Source organism: Tetrao urogallus (assembly GCF_951394365.1).
Source record: "Tetrao urogallus genome assembly, chromosome: 8".
In the NCBI taxonomy this organism is placed as follows: Eukaryota; Metazoa; Chordata; class Aves; order Galliformes; family Phasianidae; genus Tetrao; species Tetrao urogallus.
The window spans coordinates 9,248,892-9,275,888 of NC_136821.1; the positions used below are offsets into that span (position 1 = coordinate 9,248,892).

General features: G+C 41.5%; 1 protein-coding gene across 1 annotated transcript in view; it reads right to left on the minus strand.

Moving 5' to 3' along the window:
- Positions 1–26,997, minus strand: part of KALRN (kalirin RhoGEF kinase) — a gene marked incomplete at both ends in the record, with an annotated part of 437,411 nt that overhangs the window by 12,863 nt on the left and 397,551 nt on the right. The window contains 15 exons of the mRNA XM_079539220.1: positions 2,466–2,525; positions 3,804–3,927; positions 7,174–7,421; positions 8,509–8,741; positions 11,848–12,019; positions 15,050–15,235; positions 15,762–15,839; positions 16,149–16,199; positions 16,913–17,005; positions 17,795–17,881; positions 18,324–18,393; positions 19,698–19,801; positions 21,003–21,069; positions 23,836–23,966; positions 25,152–25,247. Coding sequence (XP_079395346.1) covers positions 2,466–2,525; positions 3,804–3,927; positions 7,174–7,421; positions 8,509–8,741; positions 11,848–12,019; positions 15,050–15,235; positions 15,762–15,839; positions 16,149–16,199; positions 16,913–17,005; positions 17,795–17,881; positions 18,324–18,393; positions 19,698–19,801; positions 21,003–21,069; positions 23,836–23,966; positions 25,152–25,247 — 1,800 coding nt within the window. The remainder of the gene's footprint in view (positions 1–2,465; positions 2,526–3,803; positions 3,928–7,173; positions 7,422–8,508; positions 8,742–11,847; positions 12,020–15,049; positions 15,236–15,761; positions 15,840–16,148; positions 16,200–16,912; positions 17,006–17,794; positions 17,882–18,323; positions 18,394–19,697; positions 19,802–21,002; positions 21,070–23,835; positions 23,967–25,151; positions 25,248–26,997) is intronic.

The following is a 26,997-nucleotide window of genomic DNA, read 5'->3' on the forward strand; positions in this document are numbered from 1 at the left end:
AGAGAGAGCTTTATGGGACCTGCGCAGGTGGCTTGTGACCTCCCCAACAATATTGAAACCCCACAGGGCGTTACGACACAGAGCTGTGCGACATTCACGTCAGTGTCCAGGACCCCAGCCATGGGTGTGGAGCTGTAGGCTGATTCACAGGGGCACGCACCTTCTTTCAGAAGAGGAACTGCCTGTTCCTGGGCAATTAGCTTATAGACACGCAAAGGGACTGTCTGATCTGCTTTAAATATAGGTTACTCCTATCCCTCACATGGCTACAGCTACTCTGTGAATGTCTGCTCCTACACTCCACGTGCCCAACAGGCCCGCTTGAACCTTCTGTTTTCTGAAACAATAGGAACTATATTTCATTTCCACTCATATTTGTTTTCATTGCATACTGATAAACTCGGAGAACAGAAGCTGCCAACAAGAGATACAGTTCCTATTCCAAATTACAATGAATGGAAAGTTCTCCAGGGCCAGCATGTCCCCATGTAGGCAAAAATACAGCAACAGCATTTTATGGCTTTGAAAACAGCCACTCAGTTCCAGCTTCCTGCTCTCACCGTGTGTGTTCTCCACATTTCTTTCTGTATTTCCCCCTCAAACAAAACAAGTGCTTCAATAACCTGGAATCTACTGAACAGATATGTTTTACAAAGAGCAAGCAAAGGTGGAAGTGAAAGGGACTTCATAGATATGACTAGCTTTCTTGCTTCTCACACAGGGAACAGGCTGGAGGTAAAATGTACTGATATTTCTAAGTAATTAATATGGCTGCTTTGTATTCAGAGGTAAGTCTCTTTATTCTAGCATCAGGTGCGTGTTTTCATGTATGACAGGAAGACATCAGCATGTCATGGGTGATAGGCTATAAAGGAGGCCAGGTGACCCACTCAAAGCTGAAGTAATAGTGACCAACACCTTCATGACCTGGGCAGGGCTGCGTGCACCTCTGAACTGCAGTGGTTGGGCCAGGACAGAGCTCTGCATCAGCATTCCCACAGCCCATAGAAGTGTCACAAGGCAAGCCAGGTGTGGAGTATGGAGAGCTGACTGTATGCAAACTGCTTGAGGCCATAGGTACCCTCTACTGATAATTTTAACACATCTGAGCTTTTCCTCCTATTCAGCAAAGTCAAAACACAGAAACCCTCTGGAAAAGGAACAGTGATCCTCACCCAGCTCTGTATATCACCTCTCTACCTATCTTAGCTGATTTTTTTTTTGCTCCACAGAGCAATTTCCAACAACCTAAAGCTTACACAGGTTCACACACAGTAAATGTACTCTGCCTCGTAACAAATAACGTATGCTTCCAGTTGTTACCTGTGATTGGCAAAACGCTATTTGAAAGCACAAAGATACTCCTGAGAATAATGCAGCATTAGTGGTAAGCACCATTCAGCCTCAAGCATGTTAGCTGGGTCAAAGGCTTTCTGTCAGTAAACATCCCCTTTGCAAAGATGTATTTATTGACACAAACACGATTAAAATAGAAGAGAGCCTTCAGGTTAAAAGCTTAGGTAGTGCATCCCAAAACACTTTTCTATTTCTCCTCCAGGAAGAAGATCAGCTTTCTTCTGAGGGATGTTTGTTGTACAATATGGCTAAGAGCATCCTGCAGATGTGATATCCCTGTTTGCCAATGACTTGCCCTACTATCTCTACAAAATCACAAAGGTCTCATGGAACCTTCTCCTCGCCTTTAAGCCTTGGTACAATGTACACAAGTGCTTAGTGTGGTCACTATATAAAGAAAAATGGGCTCTGCAATATTTTGATTGAGAAGAACCAGATCTCATGACTTAAAGCTCCTTCTGGCTCTCAATAAGGTGTGTTTCAGTCACTCCAGTAGAATCAATGGCTTCATGCTGGAAAAAATAGTGTAATGCACCACAAAATGGGTCACCATAGCTGCATTAATCTTGTCTATAATACAAGCATATTAAAGCAACTAATTTTACCAAACCCTTTCAGTATCTTTAAAGAAATGCAGTTTCCCATTATTTATTGACATCATCTACTAGGAGAAAAAAAAAAACTTAGTCATTTCTGATCTAGACGATTTAAAGCACCTGCTGTGGTGCAACATTTGCTCCAGTAATTCACAATGTGGGTATGACTAGCAGCTCAGCACGTGCTGTCAAGACAACAAGTGTTTTTAATACAGAAAGCTACTACATTTCTTGGTAGTCGATGTGCAAGCACCATCATTGCATTGGACAAGATCTTAGATGGGAAGAGGTGACTCAGCAAGAACTTGTTCCTCAACTTCCTCCATTGCTGCTATCACAAAAGCAGCCCAAACTCCAGCTCACCACCTGGTAAAACCAGAACTGGAGCTCTGTGTGACTCATATTTAATTGGCAGGTATGATCGTGAGAGACGCAGACCCACCAGCTCCCAAAGGTATTTCAAAACAGGCACATGTCAATGGAAATAATAATGACAAGGATGATTGTCTCTACCTCCATGCTAGTATTGGGGTCAAGGTCATCACACTCTGATTCCTCTGAGCTGTTTGTCTCCTTGTTTGGCAGCATGAAGAGGAAGAAAAAGAACAAGAGATTAGTGGAGAGATTGGTTAGACAGGGCAAGCAGCACAGGAGCTGTGAGCATGGAAATGGGTAACAGGAAAGAAAACATTCCAAAGAAAAAACCCAACTCCAAACCAAACCAACAAAACAAGGGAAGAAAAGGCAAAGACGTGCTTTGGCAAAGAAGAGGTAGTGATGCTGCAGGTTGTTCTGGCAGCACAGTAGCAGGGAAGCAGCAGCAGAAGCACTGTGACCACCATGCAGCAGCTACTGCTGCCCTGAGGCCGGCCCTGGGTGCAAGGGGCAGGTGGCCTGTAGTGGCCTTTGCACATGCTATCTCTGTTTTACTAGGCAGACGTGACGGAAAGCCTCCAGAAAGGAAAACACTTAATCATGGGCTCTCCTGGAAGGGGGTGGATTTATAGTACATGCTCAAGTGCTTTCCAGAATCTTTGGTTGTGTCAGAACCACAAGCGTTTGCTTGCCTCTGTTGGGACGGATCCTCTGAGTTGAAGCACAGTAGTCAGGTACCCAGAGCAGAAGATGGAGCTTAACCCCACCGTTCTCAACCTTTTCCCTACTGGGAGATCTCAGAGAGAGAGAGACAGACAGACACGGACACACACGCACACACAGACAAAACCCTCTCCTGGAAAGACCAAGTCAGCATCTCTTTCCTGTCTGATAATATGGAAGTAAAAAGGTCACTGAGACCATCTCCCCTGAGCAAATATCTTAAGCATCTCAAGGTTGAGAATCCCTTATTGCAACCTGCGGGGAAATTTTAGCCTAAGGAAAACTTGTCAGTGTCAATAAGGCCATTGTTTCACCCAGTGGCTTTCTAACTGCTGCAGTTGGTTTGATGCACCTGCAGATTGGGACAGATCAGAGGTAGATCAGACACTGTTTTCTCAATGTTAAGAGCAGTTATTTAACTTCATAAATGGCTTTTTGTTTATTTGTTTAATGAAGATTACTTACTTGCATGAGGGATGCCAAGAAAAAGAAAATGAAAAACAAAGGTTGCATTTTATCTTGCATGCAAAAATCCTGCTAAAACGAATACTAAAAAAACCAAACCAAACCAAAACAAACAAACAAACAAAAAAAAACAACCAAAACCAAAAGGAAAAAAAGATAACTGAAGTGGGGAAAAAAAAACAAACCCCAAGTTGCCGCTCCCTCCCTCTCTCAGGAGAGGATGCTATAGGGGGTGAAAATGATGGGAAGCAGGAGAGCGGCACACAGCTTTCAGATGGCCTTACTCACTTTAACAGAGACTTTGTTCCCCAGAATATCCTTGGATTTACGTGGCCCATTGGCTTCATTTTTGCCACTGCTCTCCTTTTCCGCCCGCTTTCTCATGCGCAGGGTATGCCATGAACATGACTTCCTGTTGTACCAAAAAACGCAGCAATCAAATGGCAATTCATTGTAGGAAGGAAGGATTTGGAAAGGGGAACCAGCATCCATGTTTGCGATTACTGCAATTCCCTAGAAGGTGAAAGCCACCAGCAATATGCCTATCTCTATTTTAGCAATGAGAGTTGAAGTTAAAAAACAAACCAAACAGTTCTGCAAAGCAGATGTTGTGCCACACTTGCTGTTTAGATGCATGGACCAGGAAAAAAAAAAATACCATGATGGAAGCAGGCAACTAGAATTTGGTCATGTGGTTTCAAGATTTTGTCTTGCATTGCCACAAACAGATTTTTTTTATTTTTGCTACAGGTTAAAGGTCAATTTAGACCTCAGTCTTGTTGGTTAAAGCAGTCAAATGAATGCAAATAAATGAGAACTGTTTTAATAGATCACATAGTAGAGCAAATTAAAACTTTTAAGAAATTCAAGGTATCTTCCTCTACATGTTTCTCAGAACATGAACAGCCCAAAAGATAGGAGCTACATCATTAACTTTCCAAGAGATAAGTCATTCCCTAGAATGACAAGCTCTGCTATGCCTCTCAAGACCAAGAATTTCCCATTAGTATAATAATTGATTTTGCCAGTTTGGAGAGGGAGGATGTCAATCAGTCCATGCTTTTTGACAAACACCACAGCAGGTATGATTTGCAGTACATGTTTCATCCCTCATTACTGCACCTACAACCTTACTCTTGGAAAAAAAGAAAAGAGACCATGTCACCCTTTGTAAGAGCAATGCTGTGTTGACGACAGAAATTGCATGTCAAAGCAGACACAAAAAAAAAAAAAGAAAAAGAAAGGAAAAAAAAAAACCCAAAACACTTCTCAATATGAATTCCATTTGGTTTAAATAGTGAGCAGGTTGGGGAGGATTTGGGAAGGGTTATGTTGTCCAAAGCAGAAAGCTCTCAAAACAGCAGTGTGATGAGCTGGGATCCAGGTTCAAAGCATCTGCCCACCTTTAAGTCATGCAAATTTGATTTGCATGTTTTAAGCCCAATGTTTGGCACATGTCATGTCTACAGTACCTTGATACATTTTACAAAGCAAGTTGCATGAAATCCAACGACCACCTGCGATGCCAATAAAATGCAGTATGTTAGCAAGGTAGGACTCAAAGGATCCCCCACACAGCTGATGTACCCCCAAGAACTCTGTGGCCATTTCATAAGCTTATTTTTGTTGTTTTCCAGCACCTGGTTGACACTGTGCAACAGCTCATTTTTAAGAAAGTAAAATTAATGTTCTCCCAACAACTGGCTGCACTGACACAAGACTAAAATGGTTCGTACTGTGTTTGTGTGATGTTAACAGCTGACATGGGCAGTTGTGTTTTGGCACAAGCACCACCAACATGTCCTGCACATTCCAGCCAGTAGGGGCTGCCTGGTATTTGGGCATTTCTGGAGGAGGTCCAAATTAGGTGCGCAGATCAGGGGAAGTTATCCAACACTTTGAGACTATTATATTGTCCTTAAGGATACAGTTGAGTCAAGAGTGATCAAAGTCCTGGCTGATGGACTTCCTGAACTTCACCTGTCATGATGCCAGCACTACTGCATCTACCACATATTTTGTGTACAGTATCTGTCAACAGAAGAAACAGTTTTATTACTTATACTAATAAGTCCACGTAGCAGACTAGATGGGGCTGAAGATAACACCTGCTCCAGGTAATTTTTTACCCATATGGCTTATAGTAGAAAGTCAGTCAAGCATCTTTTTGTTTCAGGGTTGTTTTAGTTCTTTGAATCTGCAAACATGATTTTAAGTGTCTTTAAATGTCACTGCAGTGAGAAAGAGAGAAGTGCAATGCATGTGCCTTTCAATTCTGGCAAGCCTTCCTGGCCCCAATACAGAATTTGACAGTACAGCTGGAAAAAAAGTCTTCACCAGGAACCTGGTGCTGGGGATGAATGTAAAGGCACATGTTTGCAGAGCTTGGTTGCAGGACGAACTCAGGAATGGCTGTGGCACACATGCAAGAGACATGCTAAGCAATTCCTCTGGCTTAGTGTGCCATTCATAGTAGCATTCAGTTGTATGCCTGAGATTACTGACTCATGGGTCGAGTCACTGTTTTTTCTTGGCCAAAATATCAGCAGATTCCAAATTATTATTTTTAATGAAACTGCCACTAAATCTTTCTTCATATTCAATTCTGTGCTTCAAGGCACTCGTGGAAGACAACAGAATTTGCAGCACACATCATGCATTACCATGTAGTTGTTCTAGTTGTTAAAAGAAATCAGTCGGTATTACTTGAAAAGAGGGTTGTACCTTCAGTATTTAATACCGAAAAACCACTTTCTTGCATTTCAGCTGACAAATTTCTAAAAATCAAGAAAGAAAAATATATATCCACACATTTGTTAAATAAGCAACAAAAAGTTATAAACAAAACAAAATAACAACAACAAAAAATCAAATAAAACCAAAACAAAAAAGGGTCAAACTAGTTCTTTTACCTCATTAAAACATGCTCATGGTGAAGATTTATTTTACATATTTAAAATAGTACATTTAAAATTAGTTACATGACAGGTACAATGATGAACATTGCGACTATCCATTATATTGCACAACCTGACTTCATCAGTATGAGTTTGTTTCTTTCTTCTTTTTTTTTTTTTAAATAGTGCAAAATACTTTATACAGGAATGTATTTGTATGGGGGTCTTGCAAACCAAAAAATATTTTACAAAAGAAACTGCGAACAGAAACAAAAAAAAGAACAAACCAACCAACCAAACAAACAAAAAAAAAGATACAAGCTGTACAAGAAAATTGCCATAGACAACAAAATTTCTCCTCTTAGAGAAGCGAATCTCAGTCCAACACAGGGCCTGATTATTTTTTGCCAGATGCTGTTATAACCCATATATAGATTAGTAACTTAATACAACATAAATATAAGTCCAGTCCAAGCAGGTCCATGTTGGTGTAAAATGGTGTAACACAAAATACGTCTTTAACCAATTGTGGTTTTATTTCTCTCCAAAGGATAAACAAAACCCCACATAATGTAAATAAGCAGAACCCAAGCTATCCACCATGGCTGCCCGACGCTGCAGATTGACCACTCAGCTTGCTCCAACGGCACTGTAGATAAAAATCAGCAGGAACTCCCTACCATTTGGATTTATTTTTATTTTTATTTTTTTCCTCAAAAACATCCACACAGTGCTCCCAGCGAAGTCAACATGGCACTTACTTGATGCTTCCGTCGCTATTATCTGCAGTGGATTTAGTGAGGGGAGCCAAGATATTGCCAGGGATCCATCCTTCAGCAGCTGGAGAGTGGTCGTTTGCAGGCTGGTACACCAGGAACATGTTCTGCTGGTTGATAGCAAGGATCTGAACCACCTCTCCTTGATTCACACAGATCTCGTCCTCCTTCAGTGCATAGTAATCTTTAATCACCACCATGGAAGAGGTCCCATTGCACCCTCCCAAATCAGTCTGTGAAAATGGACACAACAGAAACGTGGTGAGAAGGTGGCAGAGAGGAACCTGCCTTTTCTGGCAGTAATCACGGTGCTTCATTCCGAGCCTAACTGCACCAGGGAAGAAGATACAAATCATCTGATAGTGTTCAGGTTAGATATTAAGGAAAATTTCTTCTGAGAAGGAGTGGTGATGCAGTGGCACAGGCTGCCCAGGGAGGTGGTGAGTCACCATCTCTGGAGGTGTTCAAGAACCATGGAGATGAGGCAGTGAAGAACATGGTTAGTGGGCATGGTTGGGATGGGTTGACGATTGGATTTGGTGACTCTAGTGGTCTTTTCAAACTTAGTGATTCTATGATTCTACAGTAATTTGTATGGATAGAGAAAGATTTTAAGGATCAGCATGAATCTGACAGAAACCAGCTTCCTGCTTCCTATTAGATTTTGTAGCTATTCCAGCAGTACAGTACCAAGCTGCGTTCTGGTACCATGGGAGAACTACCTGCACAGAACCAAATGTGGGGAGAAAAACCCATGAAGCCAAAATAATACACACTTCATATTCTTGAATATAATTTTTACTGGAAGGTGGCTTTGGTCAATATCAGCCAACAGCTGTGTCTAAACACTGCTGGACTGACTCTTTGGTGGCTTCTGTCAATTGTGTCCAGAGTAGGGCACACACATCTGAATCACAACCTTTATCTGGCACTCTGTGATCTGAACTATTTAAACCATCAGAGTAGACCTCTTCAGGAATGGGTGGTTAATGGATATTAGGGAAGCCTGGATATTACTGTTGCCAATATTGCAAATGGAAATTCAGTTTAGCAGGTCTGCAAATACACTGTGCTGTGAAAATCTCTTGGGTTTGGCTCTCCAGGGGCAGGCTCTGTCTCAGCTTTCCAGCTGAAGAGCCAACTGCCTGAACACCAGAACTTCCACAGTCCGCATTCAATTTCAAACCACATTTCATATCATTGCTTCAGTCTGTTGATTGCTGTTGACCTGCTTGACTGACAATTAGAGCTAACTTCACAGATAGCCTATGGTATGAGAAGCGGGCGATGAGATCATGTTTTATCAGATGAGTTCAGTACCTTGCTTTGTTCATACTTGTCTCCGGGCTGTTCATACCCTGTACTGCCATTGGAGGTAGATATCTTCAGGGGTGGGAGAGATGGGTTACGGCTTGTAGCCTTCAAAGGCTTCTCAGACCCTACTGGAACAGAAGAATAGGGTCTGCTGTTGGGCTGAGCGACCCTACCGGCCTGGGGCCTCAGCACTGCTGTGCTACTTTCTTTGCGTTGGTACTCTATGGGAGACTGCAGTGCTGCAAAAGAAGACAAGAATTGCTATACATTTCCAGTGACATTGCAAAGGGATATAGAGAGCACATGGGGTGACTCAATCAGAACAGACACAGTAGTTGCAAAACAAACAGGCACATAAAATGCCACCCATGGAAGCACAGGGCGTATTCATGGCCAGACAGGATGCAAGCGTGTTGCGCTGTACTGTGCGTGAACTGAAGAGTGCACTAAAATAGTTGCCATTTACAGCATACATAGCTGCGTTCATTGTCTTTGAAACCGCACAAACGAAACACCATAAAAAAAATCCTGTAATAAAAATGGAAGTCTGAATAGGAGACTCACAGCTTATTTACAGTGATTTTTGTTTATCATCAGGAAATATGGATCAAGACACGTAAGTCTCATCTGTATATTCCCATGAGAGCTTGACTACTAAATTCTCTTCAAATACAATGCGCTGGAACTTGTCTCCCTATGGATTTTCTATATTAACTGATCAACAAGTGAGGAAATATAGATGGTACAATGATATTAATCCCAGAAGCCCAAAGCAACATCAAACAGCTTCACAAGCCTTACAAAAGACTCTGCTTGTGAGAGTATCTTTTGTAGTCTGAGATAGAGCTCACACTGGGAAAAGAAGGATAAAAATGCCAGATGGTGAAAAAATAAAGAATGTGATAAGTTTGGAGGAGAAGGGGCAAGGCTAGGACTTACGTGGAATGGGAAAGAGACAGATTTACTAGGCTCAGACTCCCATCACCAGACCTATGGGTTTGCTTTCTACAAGTCATGTGGCTTCAGTGGCTGATTTATAGGCAGTTAATACTGTCTGTGTACATGCACCAGACTAAACCTACTGGAATGCAGAGAAACTTGTCTAGCAAAGGCAGACAGGAGGACACAGTGTCACAGCATCAGCCCAGCCAGGGAACCACAACAGAAAGAATGTCTTTCCCAACAAGAGGAAAAGGAAAGACAAACAGAAAGGCTCAGCACCACACAATATGCTCCCCTTCCAGAGAAAGGCAGGGCTTGTCCAACAAGAAACCACTTAATACTAGAGAACAAGAGACTAAAACAAGTCAAGGAGGACAGATTGCTTTTTTCCTCAAAAGGACAGACGTTTTAACAGAGACCTGTGGCAATCTGAAGGACTGCTGGCTCAAAAGCCCAAGCAGTGACTCAAGTTTATGCCACAGATATAACCCATTTCACTTGCTTACCTCAGCTGCCACAGAAAATGCTTTGGTCCTGCCGCAGACCAGCCACCAAGGAGGAGGAAGGTTAGGGAGATGTTTGGCAGTGATTTCAACAATGATATTTCACTAGAATATGCAGCAGATTAGGCTGCAAGGTCTTTAGCAATAAGACCTGAAGGAGAATGTCTCTATCTTGAAACAACTGATGCTATCCATTGCTTTTAAAAGACACTTGTTTGAGTGTCCACTTGCGGCTACTAATTCGTTAGCTAAGAGAGGGGTGCCTGGCTTCCCACCTCCTGTTCAACATGCTAGTACTCTCACAGGCTCCTGGCAAAAACCAATGTCCATGTACTTGCTCTCACAGGAAAAACTCATAAAGCATGATAAAAAAGTCACAGATCAATGGCATTTTTTATATGAAGTACATCCATCGGTGACATACTTTCTTTACAGCTTGCTTCTTAAACGCTAAAGGAGAGAACATTCACTACAGCCAATCATTTTGTGCAGTCTGTTTCTTAAGCTTAGCAGCTTTTCTTATCCCAAAGAAAAATACGGAAAGCTTGAATATTACAGTGTAATTGCACCACATTTCACATTGTATGAACTGAGTAAGCAGATACGGTGCTTTGCACATAGTTCCTTATTTGTTAGGGCTTTCCTACACAAATCAGAAAAATCAGGTACAGCTTGATCAAGAACACACAGGGAATATATTGTTATTTAGTTTATGCAGCATCGGCTCAGTGTTAGTTTAGTATGATTTTGAAGACAGAAAACATTCACTTTAATGAAATGGAAAGCTAAAGAACGTATTCAAAGATTAGTCAGCTTCACAGAGATTACATCCTAAAAGCCACTTAAATTGTTCTAGACTGGACAAGCTTGACTGGATACAATACCATTTTCTTGGATCTTATTTATAGGTTTAAAGCAAATCCTTCAGCTTGTGTTTTAATATAAATCTACTTTTACTTCTAGCTTTACAGATACTGAAGATTACCTTCCTAACCCATCAAATACCATGCTAGAAGACAGGCTACATAGGGGCAGCAAAGATACTACAGTAGAAAAACTTTCGAGAAGTAAAACTGTTAAATTGAAATTAGAAAACCAAAACCAAAAGCTATAAGAACTCCACAGTGAAGAAAAGAGAAGCTTTGTTTGGATGTGAATTGAAAGAAATTCTTCACATTTTGCAACAAAAAAAACCACAAAATAGAACACCCCAAATCAAAAACGTGAACACACTGTGCCAAGCCAAAACATTTTGATTCAAGCTAGCAAGTTTCACTATAGCAATTATTTATTAAGGTTTTTTAAATATAAAATGCTTTCTTAATGTAAGCTCCATTAAAAAAAAAACAACACGTGACATGAATAGTACAAAATAATTTTGGAGGCTTCCAAAGAAATGCTCCTGCTTTGTTGCTTCCAACAACAGACAAAAAAGAGATACCAGTTTTATTTTTTCCCTCCAGTCCTGGTTCCTTATTAATTGAATTTGATTCCTCTGATCATTTTTGCACCGTTTGTTTTTAATAAAAACAGATTAAATTTGAAATGCAATTTCGAACCACCCCAAACATCTTCCTAAAGCAAAGCTGACATATTCAACAGGCCCTTGCTGATGCACAGCTCCTGGGGTTACCAGGAGACCTCTGCACAGTGTCACTGAGCTGGTCCCTTTTCAAAGACCAGGTGACGCCTTATGAGGCCTCTTTCACATGTACTCTGTGGATAGCACTTGACCCAGCTCTTAATGACAGGCAGGCTGGGCTCTCCTTTTCTCCATGGGATTTTCCATGTAAACAAGAAGTTGCTGAATGCTTTTTGCCCGAAGTGACCAAAGATGCAAAGATTTTGATTCCCACTTAGTGTCACTGTTAGGGAAAAAGTGCAAAGCCCATATACATACCATTTAGGAAATCCCTTTGTGTGTCCAGGACCTGGTTGATGTCCTGTACCCAAGCCTGTTGAATTTCTGGATTAGCTGCCTGTAAAATGACTCTCTCAGACGTTTCCCGGCTCATTAGAGCAAACCTGCAGGGATCATTGTCCACGTTTTCTTCAATGACAAGGTAGTTCATCTGGAACAAGCCAAAGGAAGCATGTGTTACACGGAGCATGACTTAGCATAACAGAATTATTTGTGTGAAAAGTTCCTGAAAATAACTGAGTCCAACAACAGACTGTCAGAGCATAATCAGAAGAACTTGCCTCATCTAGATTTAGGGAGGTAAAGTTAATAAAGCTTTGACAGACATACCAGACATCCATCTGCCCTGCTCTGAATTACAATTTCTATTTTAAGGTAACATAGACTTGATTGATGAGCCAAAAATTTACTATAACCCATAAATAGAGTTAAACTATTCTTATTAAGATGTTAATAAGGTCTATCATTCCTTCAATTTAAGTGAGTGTTTACATTCTTTATCCTTCATGGAAAGAAATTACCTGTCTAGTGACAGAAAATTAACATCTTAAATGGAATGGACACTATACAAGGATATTAAATTAAAAAAAAAAGAACACTGAAGCTGCAATAGATCTTATTTCTACTGGAAGGCACTGTCATCTGCATGTGTTTGTTTGACTTGAGCACAGTCACAGATTCTCTTCCTAGAAATCTCATGGATGGGAATTTCATCTGTAGGATAACATGTCCTTTTGTGCAAGTGCACCCATAACTTTGACTTCTCCTGGATAACTCATGTCTGCAACAGTAAACAAGAACAGGCTGGCATAGCTTTTCTGCTCAAGTGGACAATTCAGGATTGACGTAAGAAGCTTGACAAGGATGTTAGTTTACAAGATGTTGTAAAAAAGAAAAAAAAAAGTTTTGTCAAAGATAGGTGGCTCTGAAGGCTATGGTCAGAACATCCCTCTAGAAGAGGTCCATCTCCTGTTGCTGTATCTGTCAAGGTATAGAGAGGTCTACTCCGCATCTGAATGCTGTCCAGCATTTAATCTGTGAGATGGAAGGAGCCTCTTCCCTCCCTTCTGTGGTTCCCTGTGGAGTTTGTGAGCAGGCAGGAACTGTTTTGACAGGGAGACAAGGGAAGGGGTGGACCAGGAGCTTGGAAAGTGTTCTCCTTCTTGTTCTGATCTGCTGCTCCTCTGGCTGATAACCAAAGCAAGCAAGTCAATCCTATACAACTCCAAGAAAAGAACTCATAGGTCAAAGTCCTAAGACTACTGTTGGTGTCTCAGGCAGATGTATTTGCCAAGGCTGCCCATTTAAGTATTTTGAGAGCTTGACCAGCATCCGACTGAGCAGTGTCCAAGAAGGGATGTGCTATTTCTGAAAGCCAACTACACCTCACTGCATAAAGAAAGATTCTTCTCTAATGTAGGACATCATGAAGAAGCTTCTGTCACTATCCAAGTGTGACAGACCCTGGACAGAAGAAAGAAATGGGACCTCTGGTGCTGGCTTGGTCATCCTGCTGGGTGGGAGGATGTGTCCAGCAGGGAAACAGCCTACATTTCTCAGGAAGTGTCTCCCAGAGAGCTGGACAACCATAATGGAAGATGGTATTAAAGCGCAACAATGGAAAGTACAGGAGCACTGCAAAAGCAACCAGAAGCTGAATCAAGGGCTGGGAGCAGGCTGGGAGTGCTGCAGGAATGCAGACTTTCAGCTGCAGTGGGGGAGATGCATGTGGAGCCACGGGGGATCCCACATTTGCTGTAGTTACTCAACAGGAGAATGAGCTGTTTGCCAAATGGAAGAAAAGAGGGACTAGAAAATTATCACACAGAGATTTTGAAGCAACTCAGGCAGTGGGAACAGCATTACTCTAATAAGCTGTTTAACTAGAAAAGCAACCCATACCCTCGAGGCAAGCTAATTTTATTGACATTAGAAGAGATTTATTTTTCTCTCTTTATCTACAATATACAATTCAGGAATTGTTTCCTGCAGATAAAAGCCTCGTTGTTATACGCACAATAAACTGAAGTAAAAATGATTCATGTTATTTCTATCTCCAAATTGAATCATGATTTAATTCAGCAGCAGGATAAAATCAAAGCTGCTCATCTAAATCAAGATTATTATTTATTTGTAAACTTTAGGTTCTTCCTTTCTAGCTTATTACTTGGCTGAAAACTCTGACTTGCAAATGAATATGCTTTTCAGCAAATGCTGCAGTTTCTGTCTGCCAAGAAGATGCCTATTATCTATTATAACAGGTTATATGGTTAATATGCATTATTTTATCTGACATTGTTCTCTTCTGTTTCATACTAATGAATCATTTAGAATTTAAAGCAGACACAATGCATTCTCCCACATTTTGTTTTAAATGCACTTTGAGAAGGAAATCAGTTCCAGACTGGTTTCTTAACTTTGAATGGTGACAACATTCAGACAAACCAGTGACTTCGCTCTTTTCCAGCTACAGCAAAGGCTGCTTTATTGAAAGAAGTGGAGCATTCAACCTCAGCTACATTCCAGAGGTGAATTCTATCTTTCTCGAACAAACACAGAAACCCTTGGAAAAACAATAAACATGTTTTCCCTGATTACTTTCAGTTTTTACTTCTAATCCCAGCCCAAAACTCTGGAAAGATTATTTGAAAATTAAATCAATTTCTTAAAGCTTTCTTAATAGTTTATCTAGCTTTGTAATTCCTTATCTACATTTACTTCTTGGGTATTTTTGTTTGGTTTTGAAATAGTTCTATCACGTGCAACATCCACATTTGTACCAAGAGTCCCACCCCATCAGGAAGGGTATTTCCAGTAATGTCACATCCAGTGACTTACAGTTAGGCTTAAGAAGAGGGTTTTGTTTCCCCCACCTTTTACGATCATGCTCAAAAACAACTACTACACAGTTACTTTTCCTAATGCAGGCTTTGTAGCAATATTTGCTAACTCAGACCTATGTGTGAAAGAAGACCTGCCCAGTAAATATAGGCACTCAGTGGTTTACTTCAAGACATTGGTCTTTAACGGCTTCTGATCTACTGTAAACTAAATGCCAATGTTTTCCACAAAATGCTGTCCACCTATGACAGGACAGAACAGTCTCACAGTACAGAAAATTGGTTAAGACATCTCTGTGTGACAATCAAATAGAATACGCACCTCTCACTCTATTTCTTACCTTTATGCTTTTCTTGAACATGTACCCTGGTGTTAAAGATCCTTTCCTAAGCAGCTCACTGAAGATAACAATTTGCTCAAATAGAAACACCCTGCGTTCCTTTGGTCGAGACTGAACTCCGGAGTCCTGCTCTGTCACGTAGAAGGTGTCCTGCTGCAGCAGCTTGCCCTGGGCTGTCAGCTTACCCTGAAGAGCAATCAAAGCACCAATGTTACAAATTCTGACCCCGTGTGGTCCCATGAAATGATCTTCTACACTCTGCAGTCCTCTCGTACCAGGTCTCCCAAAGACAACATTGTTGACATTCACTTACAACCCCCAAGTTGTAACCTGTGGGGTTAAAACCCACAAGTCCCCTCCTGGATGTTCTAGGCTTGGAGAGAGCTGATAAGCTCTTAGTGCTTGGTGACCTTATAACAAACAGAACAGTCTGGTTCAATGTTTATTTTGCTTTGACAGCACAGATAAGATTCAGGCTTGCAGAAGCTTTTACAGATCTTGCATTTTGAAGAAACAACACCTTTATTGTTGCAAGTTTAGGATGACAGGCATATCACCTACCTCCACCTTTGAAACCTCACCAAAGTATGCAGCTCACCACTGTAGAAGGACAAATGCTAGGTAAATAGCTTGAGGTGGGGCTGATTGTGGAGACAATCACAAAAAGACAAAGCACCTTTCCTACCCTGGCTGTTATTAAAGTAAAACATACCTCAAAGCCTTGGAGGCGACCCAGGTTCATCATATCATTGCAACGTTTTGGTACAAGGCACATTAACTCAACTGCTTTCTGTTAAGAAGAACAAAGGTTGCATTGGTAAAAAGGATCCCTAAAAGGAAAGTGTCAAATAACGAACTTCAATAGTGTGATCACTGCTAGAAGGTATTCATGGCAAGGTCCTTGTGTACTTGACATCTATGGTAATGTCTAAAAGAGAACTGTGCCTTCATCTTATACTTCTGTCTTGATCTAAAGAGAAATACCATATTTGGAATATCAGCAGGACCTTCAACAATTGTCAAATACTGTGGTTTGCATTTCTCCATATAAAGAGCACTTAGATATTGCAGCCCCACTATCCAAACCATGAAAACGTACCTGTATTTCAGAGCACTCCAGACCAGCTTTTTCACTGTACCTCAGGAAGTCCTGGAGAAAGCAGAAACGTTTGCATTAAGGCACTTCAGAAAGAGAAAAGAGAAGATGCCAGTTTTAAAAAAGAAGCAGCACAGTCACTGAGTGATTTTTCTGTGAAGGAACTTGCTGGAGATGACAGTGTGGTTCAGATGTGCCTAATTTTGGCTATCACCTTGAGACACCTAGGGATGGATATTCAGAAATGCTGAGTAATGGCATTGTGGGTAAAGTCGGCAGAAGCCATAGCAGTCAGACTTGGGGAAAAAATTACCATGGATTCCCCCAATTTTCAGACCCGAATATTGTGTAAATATTCAGAAGAGAGATATTCAGAAATGAAAGCTGCAGTGTTTGTTAGAAGAGTATCATCCAGCAGCAAAGAATGGCTTTATCAGCACTCTTTCCTGCATATGTTGCAATCTCAAAAGTTTGATAGTGAGTTTGCTGTGAAATTTCAGAGGCTGAGAAGTCCTATTTGAAGTTTACAGAAATATTCTAACAGAAAATAAGGAATGTCTTCTGATTATCCCTGGTTACAAACAGCTCTCACAGAAGAGACCCTCCTGCTCTCTGGCTATCTTTCACAGGGCTCAACCAATGCATGCTTACATATAAACACTCTTTCTTCCTAACATGATGAAGTTACTCTTGAATTAAAACTAAGGCTGATTGAAAATAACAGTGTCCAAGATACAGTGTAGTCCAAACCTCATCTTTCCACTCACCTTGAGAAGGAGCTGATATTTAGTTATTCTCTGAATGGGTTTGATCAGAAAGTCACTGATGGTCAGCCGTTGGTTTATTTCCTGTTGAACCTCCTAAAAAGTGAGGATTAAAAAACAATTGCAAACAAGCACAGAGTAAAGCAGAGAACACGATAATATGTCTCCGTGGAGACTTATTTCTACAGAAAGCTGATCTGTTCTTAATCTTTTGTTTGCAAGAGCGAATTTCAGAGGATTTAAAAGTCTGGCATCTCCTATCTAGGCAGGGACTGGGTAAAAGTCATGACCGAGCTGGAAGATATTTGAAAGCACAAGATTCCTTCCCCCCTTGGAGCTGACAGTGCTGCAAGGCCTGGAGACAGCTCTCCCCACTGCAGCAGGGATTTGCTCACAAACAAGTCCTACAGAACACGCCTCGTGCCCTTGGGTGAAACAAAACAGCTTTCTCTCTTTAAACAAGCTTCCTTCACATTACTATCTAAGGTTGAGATATTATATGTGTCTAGTCCCAAAGACTTCTCGAATCAGACAAAGTTACTGGAAGTTTATGAGAGGCACCACCCAGCTCCAACGACTTTTACCTCCTCGTCTGTAGATTACAGATCAAAATGTCTGTTTTATTTATTTTGGACAGAATTCAATGTATTTGTGGCACTCTGAGGATGACAGTGAGTGCTGGATGAAGTAGTTATTAGAAATTAACAACATGAGAATTTGAGACAAATGGAAGAACATTTTTCCCCACAGTGCAGACTTCAGCAGCACTCACAATACCGACATCATCTGGAGTTTGTTTTAGACAAGCCTCACAGGTTACGGCACAGTCTACTAAGACTCACAGCCGTAGACAGCAATAACCATGGTATAATGAGCCATGCTTACCTCAAAATATGCCTCGTACTCAGCTACTATATATTCAGATCGTGGCTTGTTTTGGCAGTACACCACATACATGTGTAATCGCCGCTCCTGTGAAAGCAAGATGCACAGCAGCCTGGTGAGATATCGGCTGCTATTCTGTTCTGCTAAGAAAAGCTGGCATAAAATTGCCTAGATGTTCTGCTTGGGCATATTCATTTTTGGTTTAATCAAAAATGTGCTGATATGGGAATGTAAATCGGCAACTGGTTCTGTTCTACAACTCTACCCCTTCAGCAAGGCAAAGGTTGCCTTGGTGGCAACCACTAAATTAAGAAATTAATTTCCCCCCCAAAATAAGAAGTCCATCAGAAGCTGATGATAACGTCTGGGGGAAATCCAGCTGCTCACTGAAGATGCATAACTATAGGTTACTTTATATCAAGTTTCAAATGCTAAAGTATCCAGTTGACACAAGCACATGTTTTTGAAGGAAGTCATCACACCCTAAAGGATGAGCAGACTAAAAGATAGGTAACCAAATAAAACTTACATGTTTAATAAAAAGCTGTGCTAAACGGTCATGCTCTTGAAGACATTTTTCCAGTTCAGCCAGGAAAAAGCTGAAAGAAAGGATATCAACATTTCCAACATTTCAGAAGACTTTTTTAGGTCGTCCCAGCAGCAAACCAGTCATTCGTCAGTAATACATCAACGCAGTTTTAGCTGTGGCATTCAATAATAAATGAAAAGAGAAGCTTGGCTTCAGCCCTCGGTGGAGGCATTTCTAGAACAGTGAACCAGAGCTCTGAAATATGGAGGTATTTTCTTGAAAACTATCCCCTCTTCTTTACTGTTACACTTACAGAAGTTCCAATGTTTTTAAACTGCCAATGATTACCTAACTGCATTCTCCCCTGGGAACTTATAAAATAGAACTCTTCTGTGTATCTAAACATTTATGAAAACCCAACTGACACTTTACAAGGAGTTCTCAGTTACATGAGCAGATAGGGAGCACTGGTCAGCATGAAAGAGACACAAAAGTTTCCACCTGAATAAACAAATCAATACAGGCATGCTCTGTTTTACACTTATTTCTCAGTATGCTACTGTTAGTTATATTTATAAGCACAGCCTCTATCTTGACCTGCACCTTTGGTAGGTGCCTGTTTGAATGCTTAAAAGTGACATAAACACAGTTCAACTAAATTTCAGAAACACTGTCGTTAGTCTAACTGGTAGGTAAACTCTGATATCTCCATTTCCACGATATTCCCTTTTCACTGCAGGATTTCTCTCCCAGATGCCTCCATATATTTCCCACAGTAGTCAAATGCAGAGCATATACCAGCAACAGTTTGGTACCAAGAAATCCCAGAATCTCAAAAAAGATGCACACTGAATATCTGTCCCAGCAAAATGTCTCTATGGCTGCCATCAGCTACAGCTACTTTCATAACTCAGTCTTGTATGAAAGTCAAATTCATCTGCATTTTAAGCAGACTTCTCGACCTAGATACACAGAACCAAAAATAGGGACTCTATGTGTTACAGAAAACTCATATCATCACACTTAAACAATGAATGACACTGGTAAAAATATTCTGTTGCTGACATAAACTTATTATTTTGTGAATGTTTTTCTGACTTTTTTGGTTTATGCTTGCAAGAGCTGTTGTCAGAAGCAGACCATGTGAGAGGCACCCAAGGGATGGGTGATGGCAAGGACACAGTGATTCCTTGGTGAGGGATACATCCAGAGCAGAAGAAAGACAGTGAGGCAATGTCCATAGGAAGTAGTGCCCTAAATTACCTGCTAATGTTCACTTAAAGTCAACTCAGATGTAAGGATACTGCATACCCCAATCCTTCATGAACAAATGGTTAGAAAGGAGCTTAAAAACGAACCAAACCAACAACTTACTCTTTGTGCCAGTCATAGATCTGGTGAATATTGCCAAACACTATCTTGTCTTTCCCTTTCATATCTTCAGAAACTCCCTTTTCTTCTATTCTCTTCATGAAGCCCTTTAGGATTAACAATCAGTGATTAGTAAAGGGTTTATATGAAGGGGGAACATAATTACACTCATTTTGTTCAAGGAAGTAAAAATTTTATGTTTTTTTTTCTTTGAACATCTCTTTATTCTGAATATCTGCAACAGTTTTACAAACGTTTATTAGATGTCACTGAAGTGACAAGTGCAATTAGAAGATAAAAATTAAACAAAAGTAGTTGATCATGCTCTTGGCTTTGCTGTTAAGAGGCAGAAGCCAGATTCTGCACAGACAAAACTCTTCTATTCATCACCATGAGTATTTCGTGGGAGCACAAAGCCATGCAGAGAGTTTAAAGAGTCACATGAATAGGATTTCTCACACCTCCTGAGAGTTTATAAGTCTTTGGAGCACTGTAGTCCTGTCAGCTCTGCCAGTGGAGCATGATGTAAACAGAAGATAACACAAAGTCCTTCAAGTTTGGAAGCTCTCGAAAGCCGCTGTTAGATGGGCTGATAATCCTCCTTGGAATAGTGAATGCCAGAAGCATTCCCCAAAGCCTACTTCAATCAAGTGCCTCCAGTGCTAAGTACTTGCTAGGAATCAAACCAGACCATGCGTGTGGGTTGTCTCTGGCAGGTGATCCCTAGGGATCAGCCAGCCGTTAGCAAGTTGAAGCTCACAAAACCGTGACTGTTTGTCAAAAAAATGGCAAAAAACAACAACCCAAACTCTCTAACAATAATCCATTGGCCACACACACACCTGAGAGCAGATCCAAACCCAACCGTTGGGAAGGCACTCAAACACAGGACCGTAGTCCAGGTGGAAACTCAACTAAAGTATGTGTCACCATTATAAAATATTAATTTGAAGTGAAGCTCACTGCATGACAGCAAGAATGGAACAAAGTAAAAGGAAAGGGCATAAATTATTCTCCACCACTGCTCTCAGGGCTGCTCTAGAGCAGGAAGCTGTTTGTCACAAGCAGGGTGGGCCAAGAAAAACCTTTGCACACTTGAGTTGAAACCTAAAATATAACATTTGTTAGATGGAAACAAAAATAGTTTCCAAAGGCATTTCTTCTTGTTTCTGTCAACATGAGAAGGGGACCATGGAAGCAAAATAAGGCAGTTTGTTTCTCATGCTGTATTTTTTGTTTTTGCCACTCTTCAGCATGCTGTTTGTTAGAGGGAAAACATTCTGCACAGTAGGGGTTGCTTCAGCTCACCTCCACAACAGTTCCCAAGTCTTTGACGTAATCTTTTTCAGTCTGGACCAGTTCATTTAAGACAAACCTAAATTAAAATAGAACATAAATCTATTTGACCATGCTCCTGGATGTTACAGTTTGCTACTTATCACGTATCACCTCCCAGCAAATATCCCACCAGCATCCCAGGAAATGCAACCCAACTCACTCTTAGCTCAGTGGAATGAAAACAACAAAAAATGTCACAATTCAGGACAGAGTAGTTCCAGCTCTCTTATCTAGAGCATATCTCCTTTGTCTCCTCTTACATACTAGGTCCCCAGGCACAACAAGGTGCCTGTATTTTGAATTACCTCTCCCTGCCCTCCTGTCCTCTGTGCAGCCCTTCTGTTGGCAGTGGGGACACTTCCCAACCCATTTCGAAGCAAGGAAGAAAGGATTTCTTGCCCCAGTTCAGTTTTCATTTAGAAGTTTTAAACACTTGGAAAACAAATCCCCCACCCTGCCTTAACACAGAGCTTAATCTGTCAGACTCAGTAATGTGTGTGGGTGTCTGGTGATTTACATTTATCTGATAATCCTGGGTAGGCAAGTTAGCTAATGAAGGTCTGATGCACACAAACAGCACTAAACTAAAAAAAAAAAAAACCCTTCTTTTTTATGTCAAACTGCCTAATCACATCATGTTCCTTTAAGGACAATTTCAAAAGTTACAGCTTGCTGCAGACAGTTTTCCTCTCATTACGCCAATACATGGATTTGGCACATGACAAATAAACTCCATCTGTGCTTGAACTCGCTCCGGCAGCAACAAGGCTAACAAGATAGAGGAGTGCTTTCATGTCTAATATCTCTCCCCTCACATCAATCAGCAGGTCAGCCCACTTGAAGAGATAGGGCTAAGGGTGAACAGTGCTAAGATAAAAGGAATAAAAAACCACAGGCTTGCTTTTGGCTCCAGTGCAACAGCAGCTAAGGTGTCCCCTGCTTGGATGGAGCAGAGGAGACGCTTGGACGTGCAGCAGGGAGAGGTCAAGCAGCTTCTCCTTCATGTAGGAGTGAAATCCAGCCCCCTGGGCAGAGGCCAGGGCTGGCAGCGGTGATGCCAGATGCTTGCGCTCTCTTCAGTGTCCTGCCAAGCTGCGTGCCTGGGTAGTAAACACAAGCAGGGCAAAAGGCTGCTCTTTGGCAAGGCAGCAGCATGCATCCTGGATGAGCACGGCCCATTCCTCTGGCTGTAAGAGTACAGCTGGCCAAAGCCTGCTCTAAGAATGAAGGCAGGGGTAGCACCCAGTGCTGCAATGATAGGTGGGCAGGTGTGAATCAAAGCTTGCTGTGTCAACCACATGTCTGCCAGGTGAACACACTAAACCTCAGCTGGTTCTCCAAAGTCTCTCTGGCATTGGACTCTGAAGGCAGTCCCAGATTTCAGGTTTTTAAGACATATGCTGCTAAAACATTGAGTTCCCTCAATTGATCTGATAGCAGAGAGCAAGGCCAGGCGGGCAGTTGTGTGTTGACTGCACAACAGTAGTTAAAATGGCATTAAATACAGCAAGAGTCTAGCCCTCTCACTTCTGAATAAGTTCCAGTATCTGGATATGTTGGTAACCCCACATTAAATCTGCAAGAGTAGTGGACAGTAGATGATGGATGGCTGGACTCAATGACCTTAGAGGTCTTTTCCAATCTTAATGATTCTATGATTTTATTAGGACCACTGTCTTGCTGCTCACAGAAATGAAGCAATCAGGGCTGATGGCTACCTAACACTGAGGCTAACCACTGACACATGCTGCCAGAGGCAGGAAATTACTGCCCATGCCTGTGCAAGGATTCAATTGCTGTTTTGTGGGAAATGGGGGTCAAAGCTTGAGTTTGAAGCTGCCTGACATGGTTATGGAATTAAACAGTGAGAGACAGAGCACAGACAGTGGGGAGCTGGAGAGAAGACAGATGCCTTGTGCTGAAAGCCACTAGCAGGTGCTCCCAAACATCCTGGCATTTCGGAAATCTGGATGGAGGCAGCCGCTAATTACACGAAACATGCTGCCGGTCCCTCTGCCAGAAGCACTTCGAGTCAGAAATGTCCCCATGCTTACAGTGCACTTACAGTGGCAAGGTCTCTGCTCTACAACACAACCTGCAGTTAGCTGTCAGTTATCTCGTGAATGAAGGCCTACTAGAAAAAAGCAAGGACTTGAAACAGCATCTGTCAGCCTGCACATGAAGGTATGCCATAATGATGATAAACACTGAAGGCACAAGTATTATTTTTGTTGTATTTATGGAAGTGTATAAATATGTTAAAAAAAACAACCTTTTTAAGCTGTCACCCTTTCTTTCCTCTTCCATCACTAGGAACACAGAAGTTTCATTTTCCATATGAAACTTACTCTTCAAAAGCATTTTCCCACCACAAATGCTTCTGAATAATGCCCCTTCCTTCACTAATGCAAAAGAACGTTATCTCTTTCACAAAGTCCTCATGGGCTCTCAGCACTCTTCCTTGAGGGTCAACAATATATGCCCCTTCATGTAATGATTTTACCTCTGGCACCTCTGTAATTAAGCCAAACACCTCAGTAATTCCACGTGTAACTGCCCAGAGGCTCCTACAGTAACATGTATTTGCTATCTGGGGAAAAAGCTGTAAATCTTAAAGAAGGCAAATGAGCTTCCTGGGTGCAAAATGCTTTTCTGAAGTATTTTTGCAGGTTAAGAAGAAACAGCAAAACACAGTTTTACTCCCAGTTCCTTCTCGCTCGCTGACTACAAAGTATTCTTTCTATGCAGCCACATGTCCTCTTGGGTGCATATTTCAGAAATAAGAACCAACAAGGGAACTTACATCCTGCCTCTCATTGCTTTGGCTTTTTGTTCCTCTTCAAGGTTTCTTGGGGGAGTTGAAGGTGTCATTCCTTCATTCAAGCAGCCTGTGGCATCTTTTAAGCTTCCTCGGTAAGATCCTCCTTCAAGGGTCTAAAAAAGCCCCAAAAAACAATAGAAAAAAAATATTATCCTTGAACTCCAGCATCAGTGTTACTTCCTGTTTCAAGTCAACTCTGCAATCAACAGTGCAGTTTAAAACCCAGAGGAGCCATAATTTCCCATAGGACGTAGTGAGACAGGTTCTGATACAAACCCTCCTCCCCCAAACATAGCATTAAACCAGAAAAGATGTCCTTTTGCCAGAAGGCGTAAAAAGATGTTCCAGTAGCCCCAGGATGAGAAATCTCTTCCAAATTCAAAACAACCTGAAAACATCCCTGTATCACAACCAGACCCAAGGTTAGGCTACATGTGGTCAGTCTTTCTCTGCCAAAGACTGAATAAGAATTCCTAGCAGCAAAGTAAGACACAAAGTGAAACAAACACTTGGGTACATAGTAACATTCCACGACCATTAAAGTTTCCCCCAAATCCCTGGAAAGTAATTGCAGTTGACCCAACAGCACATATGGGAGGGAGAGGAAAAAAAAAAACCCGCTGAAAATACATATAACTGGGTTAATGTAATACTTTTAATTTTTTTAGTCTCTCGATGGACTAAAACTATTCTGAGTAAATTTTCTGGGAATGTCCTTCTCAGTTTCCCATGCACCAAAAAGATCTTTTGCCACTTACTCTACTACTGCACCCTCTGAACACAGACTACCATCACGTACGAACATCTCAATCAAAGAGGATGCCAAAACCCTCAGAAATGAGTCACTAGATAAAGTGGCTTGCACAGTTACTGTATTTCAATGATCATTGGTTTCTTTTCTTTGTGTTGCTTTGGCCCTCTCCATCCTTCCAATACATGGAAGGAAATAAACCTTTGTACGTGCATCACAAATCTACTTTAATCCTGATTAATCAAGTGAAACACCCTAAAATCAAGCATTTAGCTAATTTTAGAGGTCCTGAGACATGTAGAAAAAGGAATAGCCTTTACATTAACATTCTGAATCGTCTGGGAGAAAACTTAGGAGAAGCTAATATGTGAAACAGGATATTATTCCTCCTCCAATAGACATGGGACCACACATGTAGAGTGTGCAATATTGAAACAGGGTTAATAAAAGCATAGCAGATGAAGGTGGAAAGCAAGGAAACCAGAAACAGAGGGAGACTGTAAAGCCCTTCCTTAGAGCCATGTTGTTTTCACAGTGCTAAACTTACCAGCTTACTTTTGACCAACTGTTCTATTGCACTGACAAGATCCGCAGCAGTTGGGACATCAGAGGAGCTCTGCCGAGCAGCTAGCAAAGAAGAGGACTGCAAGACACCAGGTTGCAAAGGAAAAGTTAGCAGGATGAGAAGGGAACGGGAAACCAGTGATCAGTGAAGCAGCTTCTGAGATGGGAAAAAAATGAATGCAGAAGGGGAGCAGGAGGGTTAGAGTCACATGCACAGTCAAACGAGAGAGTTTTGCTGTATCAACAAGCATAGAATTGCCAAGTCTGGCTGCACATCCCTTTGCAGCATTTCCAAGGCCAGGAACCAGGGAATGGCATCAAAGAACTGAAGCTCATTTGTAACCAGCTTACAATACACTGAATGTCTGTTGGCTCCTCCTTCCATGGACATCTATGGTCTTACAGTCTCCAGAAAATTGATCTTCTTACTGCAGATGTAAGAAATTACCCCCTCCCCCATATTGAATAAATGCAATAAGTGAAAGTACGCATGGAATTACAGGGGATAAAATCATTCTTCCCCAGTTCCTTCCCCAAAGACTAACTGCAACTCCACATGAACTCCTCAGACGACACCCTGCACTGCAACTTCAGCCATCCAAAAATCTGTATCTTTTCTCTTCCCTCTCTGCAATCAGTGTAGAGAAAATGCCCTTGTGTACTTCATCCATCCTAAGTACTCGGTGCACTCTTTGGAGATGCTGACTTATCCTAGTGACATCAATTTCACTGCTATATCTCTGCTTGTTGGTCACAGGTATTCAATTTCAGGTATCTGATCTCATGCAACATTTTTGGACATCTTCACATTCAGACTGATAGCTGCCAGTTGTACAAACCCCCTGACACGCCAAGACATCATTACAGTGATGCCAAAAACCTTCTCATGCCCAGTGAAGCATGGCATCCTTGCATACTACTCAGCTTCAGCTTCAGGTTTGTGCTCTACATGGGGTGTCCTCTTAGCCCATGTAGGTCTTTGTCCTAAGAAACCTCAGTCTAAAAAACAGTACTCAGATGACAGCTGCAGGAATTGGTATTTATTGGTATTTGTTATCCCTCCTGTATGAGTGTTTATTCCAAACTACTAGCACTGACTAAAACTCTAAACCTTTCACCAATCAGCTTTTGGCAGGCAGACACAGACAAACCATGGCTAATTCTTTAAAAAATCTGCACTAGAATTATGAAAAAGCTGATTCATCTCTCAGCCGCTTGATAAAGGTCTTCTGCAGAGCACCTATTTCAGCAAAGTCGTCAGGCAGGTGCCAATGAACAAGAGATCAAATAGTGCTGGGGAGTAAGTGGAAAGGTGATGGCAGGAATTAGGCAGTGGGCCATCTCTTCCAGCAGCCCTTTGGTGAGTGACACAGCCTCAGGACACAGAAAAGGCAAAGGAGGCTAATTTTAACCAGAAGCTTCATGACAGAACAGGAAAGAGAACAGCCTGCCCCTTGTAGTCTCATCTTTCACTCAAATAATACATCTAATCAACAGTTCTAATTACAACAACAACAAAAATTACAGGTAATCAGGCTGGTAATTGAGGAATTAGGCTGGTAATGCAGGAAACTCATACAAATGGAAAAGCTCAGACAGCAGGTTTCACCTTCAATGCAACGGACACGTCTAGGATCAAAAAGGCTGAGAGCAGAGATACTGGACAAACACGTTGACTGTACTGCCTAACATAACCCTTCTTGCTGGAGGAGTCCAACTTTTGGGGGTACTGAGCAGCTGTTGCTCTCACTTATTTTAACTGAAATTGCTCAGTATCTCTGAAAAGTATAGAATGGCAGGATTTTAAAGGGAGCACAGGTGCGTTTGCT